At 27.6% G+C, this 6,422-nt stretch overlaps 1 protein-coding gene across 2 annotated transcripts in view; it reads left to right on the top strand.

The window, feature by feature from the left end:
- The window catches only part of LOC106692392 (uncharacterized), a gene marked incomplete at its 5' end in the record, with an annotated part of 122,802 nt that extends 116,885 nt beyond the window's left edge, over positions 1–5,917 (top strand). The window contains 2 exon segments of one of the 2 annotated variants that reach the window (XM_067047042.1): positions 1,957–2,074; positions 4,955–5,917. In XM_067047042.1, coding sequence (XP_066903143.1) covers positions 1,957–2,074; positions 4,955–5,079 — 243 coding nt within the window. 2 annotated transcript variants of the gene reach the window in all.
- Between the last annotated feature and the right edge of the window lie 505 nt (positions 5,918–6,422).

Raw genomic sequence — 6,422 nt, 5'->3', positions numbered from 1 at the left:
ATTTTTATATATTTTCATTCTGTAGAATATTTACTTTAATCATTCTACATATCCTTTTATTCATTGGTTATTATCTCTTTTTTTGTTCTTAAACCTGATGAAGGCTAGAAATTCTGTCTGAAACTTAGGCACTAATAAATAGGTTTTTAACTTATTTGTGTTATTCTCTGACAGCACTCCCAACCATCTTCTCCTCATAGATTTTGTATTAAATATTATTAATATAATATATAATAAAGTATCCATAAATAATATTTGTAAAAGTAAAAGTATCTGAAATTAAGATTTTTATTAAACCATTCATCGGACAAATTTTTAGTATGGAACAGATCCCTCAATATATTTATACTAACAATATTATTGTGTTTCTTTTGTTAAATACAGTTAAACAATGAACTAAAATTCTACCCTTCCTCTTCTTTTTCAGAGAAAAAGTGAGAGAGGAGCAAAGGTTTTAGTTAATTATTTAATTGGATTATATAATAAATAAATACATAATAGTAAACTTTTCTTCTTAATTTTTGGAAATAACATATACAAAATTATGGATTTTTATTTGCACGTATAAGCCCAAATTAATCATTTAACATTCTCAAAATCTAAAAAAAAATTTAATCATCTGTTAAATATGAAAACAAATTAAGAATAATTACTATTACAGTAATCTCACTACTATTGTTCCCTTTACAACATAATACCTATTTAGATATTTTACAATAGAACTTAACTTTTCAAAGAATAAACCCTCAAAAAAAATCAGTGAAAATTTTAAATAAGATTTAATCATTATTACTTGAAGAGAGATGAGTTCACAATTAGCCTTACTGATGAAGGAACAGTTTTCACACGAACTTACATCAGTCAAATTTAGGTCCTTTATTTTTAAGAAAATCTTGGAAAATAGAAATCAAAATAAAAAAAAAAAAAAAAGTTCTGATTAATCATAGTTTTAAAATCTCTTGAAGAATTATAGAAAAGGGTCAGTTTAATATAATCTTGTTTGTGCTTTTGAGATATTAATGACAAATTGATTAAAATCCAAAATAAATATACAGATCTTTCACTCTTTTTTGTCACTCAGTGTGTACTCATAAAAATATTTATACTCTTATAAATATATTTTTAATTTATTGTTAGTTAATTATTATATAACTCACAACCAGAGCTTAGATTTTATTGAGGAAATATCTACTGAATATTTCATAAAAAAATAAATCATAAAATATATAGCCAAAAAACTCCAAATATCCTATAAAGCAGTTAAAATTTTCAAATATTCATACAATTGTACTTACAAACTGTTCTAAACTATAAAGGATTTGTTGGGTAGAGATTAAAAATTAACCAAAAATAATTTTAACATCAGTAATGAACTGAAACTGAAACTGAGTTGTAAAACCAAGCAATGAAAAAAAAAATCTTTTAAAAGTTAATAATGAACTTACAGTTATAATATTGAGTTTTATTTCAGACATTGTATTTTAACGTTCTATATCTTTTATTATTTTTTGAATTGAAATGAGTTTAATATGCATATATATATATATAATCGACTATAAAAAATAAGACTTGGCTTATTGCATCATAGAGCACATTGATTCATAAAGATATTTGGTCAATTATTTAGAAAATATATGCAAACAAAATATGCAATTTTATGACAATCTGGGCTCTTCTTATAAATAAAAGAATGCTCTAATGTTATTTATTTTTTCTTATAATAATAAAACATACCCATGCTCTCCTCTGTTTGTCTTTCCACTGCTATTTGCTGTAATTCTGAAACACAAAAAGATAATTATAATTAGTTCAGTATACTTTAGTATACAAAGAGAATATAGTAGTATAATAATAGCTATTATGTAACAATCTAAGGTTTTGAAATCAAATGTGTTTTGATTACAGTTTCATTGAAACAGTCCCAAGTTTGAAACCTAATGTATTCTATTTCTCTAGGTTCGCTGTACAGCCAGTATACACAATGTTTATTGGAGAACAACAGAAAGGAGTGCAGAAGAAGATAGGCCAAAAGTTCTGGACGCCGCTCAGGTTAGAAAACCAACCGAATTCTTTTGTAAGTATTACTCTAATTTATTTGAAAATTTAATTGATGGTAGAACTCAAAGGAAAAATTAGGTACTCAATCTCGGATGTGATTTGTAAAGTAAAGAAAAAAAATAAAAGTTATATTAAATTAAAATATTACAATAAAAAACAATTATTCAAACAAGAATTGGATGTGTGGTGAAACTATAGAATCTGATAAACAATTTTTTCCTGTGACATCTTTTGATTATATCATCCATTTGGCCACGAGGAACATTTGAGATGATTCATATTGGATACACTTTTTGTGAGGCTAAAAAATTGTGTAGAAATATTTTTTTTGAATATGTAAAAATAATAGTGCAAAGTAAATGGTGGAATGCACTGTATATTTGCTATATTAATTTTTATTTTTTATCATATTATGAGAAAGTGGCATTTGCTTGTGGCGCCCACTTTGGGAACTGCTGATTTAGATATAGTAGTATCATATACAAAAATATAATTCTTTTTAACATTTAATTTAACTATTAATTAAACAATTCTTATTTATTTATTTTTTTGGCGCTACGGTCCTACAAGAACTAGGGCCTCTCTTATAACCTTCCTTTACTCTGTTTTATCCTGGGCAAGCATCCATCATCTAATTCATGTTTGTCTTATTAATATGTTCTGGAATGCCTTATTGTTAACCAGAAGACATGAAAAATATTTTCTTTCACCTCTTTTCTCATAAATTCTGTCAAACATGATTATAAAAAAGGCCACTTCAAACCTATTTTGGCCCCATTTCATTGACTTCCATAGTTATTCGATACTCTGGGCATTCCCTAATAATACAACTGAACAGGACACCTAAGACTGGTGCTGAAATGGACGTAACAGTCTTCTTATAAATTTTAATTTTAGTTTTCTAATGACATCCAGTATTGGTCTATTTTGTCCATCTTAAATAAAATAAAAAAATAATGTTTTTTTTTTGTTCTATCAAGAAAATGAAGTGTTTTTAATGTTAATTTACTGAAGAGTTAATTGCCTCACCATCAAGAATAAATTCAACTTTGCAGTAAACATACGAAAATAACAAAAAAAAAAAAATAATAGAAATGAAAATACCATAATATACAATGTTGAAATCTATTATTGGTTCGGATAATTAATAATAATTGATTCTGTCTGGGATGGACAAAATGGTTACTAGTGGATAAAATCAAATCCAACCTACTTGGAGACAGTGTGATTTGAAGGCAGGATAGGCAAATTATAAATGGGTGGTCAAAATATTAAACAAATTGATAAAATAATCTCATAAAATATTTTATATGTTATATTTTTATGGTCCAAAGGCAATTTTATGATTCTCAAGAGATTAAAAATTCAATGAGATAATACTTATTTAGACAATTAATGAGAACCAGCAACTTATTATAATATACAATCGGTAGCAGTCACATCTGGATTGCAGCCTAAGTTTCTCAGGATATAATACTTAGGCAACTAAGAATCCGTTATCTCTTTCCACTTAAAACCCGTCAACTCTTAGTTTCCTCCCTTGTTTCTCCACTTTGACTGCTATCTGGCATATGGTGGACTCTCGGGTATTCTCAAATCTAAACTTAAAGGTCTTATGAATTGTGCAGTACGATTTATTTTTGGGTTCACCAAAGATACGCACATAACCCATTATTACGCCAAGCTGAAGTGGCTCCATCCATCATTCCAATGCCAGTATTTCCTACCTTCCTTTCTATTCCAAGTAATTAGTACTCAGCTCCTATATCCGATAAATTCTGCAATTCAGATTCTCAATCTAATCCTGTACTACCAGGTCCCGTTATCTGACTTCTACCCTCCACCTCACCGAACTGCTGTGCCTCACCTCACTGAATCATTTTTTATCCGAGTTGCATATCACTGGAACTCCATTCCCTTTAACATAGGCCATCTACCAACCCTTCCCTCCTTTAAAATCCTCCATATTTAATTATCTTTTACTAAACCAATTTAATCCGATATAATAGTATAGGTGTATCTACCTTTTTGTTTTGTTTTTTTATGTATTTGGTCAATTAGTTTTTTAATATTTTTTTTATCTCTGTAACAAAATTATTTATATATAATTTTAATATAAGTTATAATTAAGTGTGGCCACACTGTTTTTGGCCAACATATGTTGTAAAATTAAAATTACCTTATTATTGTTCTAAAAGGACCTGGTTCCAGAATAATAAACTATTTTTCAGTTCATTTCCTTTCACACAGCCAAACCATATCATTGCTTGTGACAATCAAGAAAACTTTTTTTTTTTATTTAGTAATATTCTTACATTTTGAATATTTTACTGTAAATATATACCTTTGTATTATTCCTTATGATGAAGCAGTGATAGATTTGTACTTATCTCAGCTAAAATTATAATTAGTAAAAATACCTCCCTGAGTATATTATTCATAAAAACTTCATGCCTTCATAGCTCTAAATGAAGTTTGCCTTTCATTCTCTCTTAAGCTTACCATTCTTGTTCTCAGTATATTTCTATCTACCATTTTCTTATCACATAGTTTCTTATTTATCAGCTCCTCTCCTGAGAAACATCACATCCTTTGTACTCCTATATATTTATCTATCTTGACAAATCAAATGGTCACTTTACAATCATGTGTTAAATGTAATATATACTTGCTAATGATTTAATTATATCCTGATAAAAATCCTACTCTATCAAATGGTCACTTTACAATCATGTGTTAAATGTAATATATACTTGCTAATGATTTAATTATATCCTGATAAAAATCCTACTCTTCTTTGTATTTGGTCTATTTAATGTTAAAAATTTATTAATAAACATAATTACTTTCATTTTTCATATGTCTTCTAACTATTTAATTTGTTCATTTTCAGCAGATACTACTCCGGTACCTTCAAGAAGTAGCCAGACAGTGTTCAGGTGGTCTTCATTCGGAAAGATAGAACCTTTGATTTTATTAATTAATTTGCTCACATTTTTATGTTCCTCAATGTTTGTCTGAAAATAATATTTATATATAAATGACCATGAGCTATGTACATAATGTAAATATTGTTTCATCACTTGAAATTCTAATGTATATGTTAACAATGTCTAAATTTTATAATGTTATATTAATTTAAAAGTTGATATATGTAAACTCATTGATTATGTTATTTCTTAGATAATTAATCGAAGATTGGCACTAAAAATCTTTTATACCCTCTTGTTGAGGTGGTGCCCCATTACCCTGAGGTCAGATGTTCTTTTGTCGTAATAAAATTTTTATTTTAATCTCCATTAGACAAAATAACCTGGAAGATCTGAGCAAATTTTTCTTTTTTTTTAAAAAATAATTTCAAGGTGTATTATAATAAAATTTTTACTTCATATAATGGTTAAGGAATGATTAAAACAATAAATATAAGATGTCTACATTTTTTTTTTCATTTATTTGCTAACAGCTGTAATCAAGTTTATCAATTTATGACAAATCTTCATTTACATTGAATCTTTATTTAACTAATTACAAGAAATTTTAGTTTGGCTTAAAGATAAATAATTTTTACAAAATAGTTACTCTATACTTACACTCTGCATTGTTTAACTGCAATAATTACAGCCGGTTAACCCACATGTAAATTATTTATAGTTTCTGATTATTTTCTTATTATTTATTTTCTAATTATTCTACATTTAATAATAATAATCTATTTATTGGTTTATGGGGCAACCCCTGTACAAATAGATTTAGTCTCTGAGATTCATAAAATAAATAATCGATTGTAGTAATTTTACAAAAATTGTGCGTTAAAGATCGTTTAAATAAACTAATAACAACCAATATACAATACAAAGCTGGGCTATCTACATTTTAAAAAAAAGCTATACCTCCTATTGTGACGGTAGGTATCTAGCAAAAGGTTCTGTGTTACATATGCAAAGAAAAGTTTAAGATCCAATCCTGAGAGTACAGACAGAAATTCATACAACTGATTCTTGCTAATATTGCTTAGTTTCGGCATGTATCGGATTCGGTTCTCATGATATGCAATTTGTCAAAAAATGGAAACAATCCTCCAGTGCCATCACAAGCTGGACAAAGCTTCTGTGGGCCCAAAGTATATTTGTGTGGACTGACACTTAAAGTAATTGCATATTTACTAGAGAGTTCTAGCTGGGCAATTATTCTCAAGTGAGTTTTAGGGCAGCTGATTTTTAGGTAGTTTTGAAGAGCATCCATTTTGATGAAGACCCTATCGTACCACAGTTATTCTACATTTATTATAGTATATTTATCTTTATTGGATTGACCAGTGTAATAACCCATCTTAATTTTTCCTAAATATTTTTATCATCCTTTTC

Source organism: Halyomorpha halys, unplaced genomic scaffold (genome assembly GCF_000696795.3).
Source record: "Halyomorpha halys isolate HHAL.00 unplaced genomic scaffold, Hhal_1.1 Scaffold54.1, whole genome shotgun sequence".
NCBI lineage: Eukaryota > Metazoa > Arthropoda > Insecta > Hemiptera > Pentatomidae > Halyomorpha > Halyomorpha halys.
This window is presented reverse-complemented; position numbering and strand designations above follow the sequence as displayed.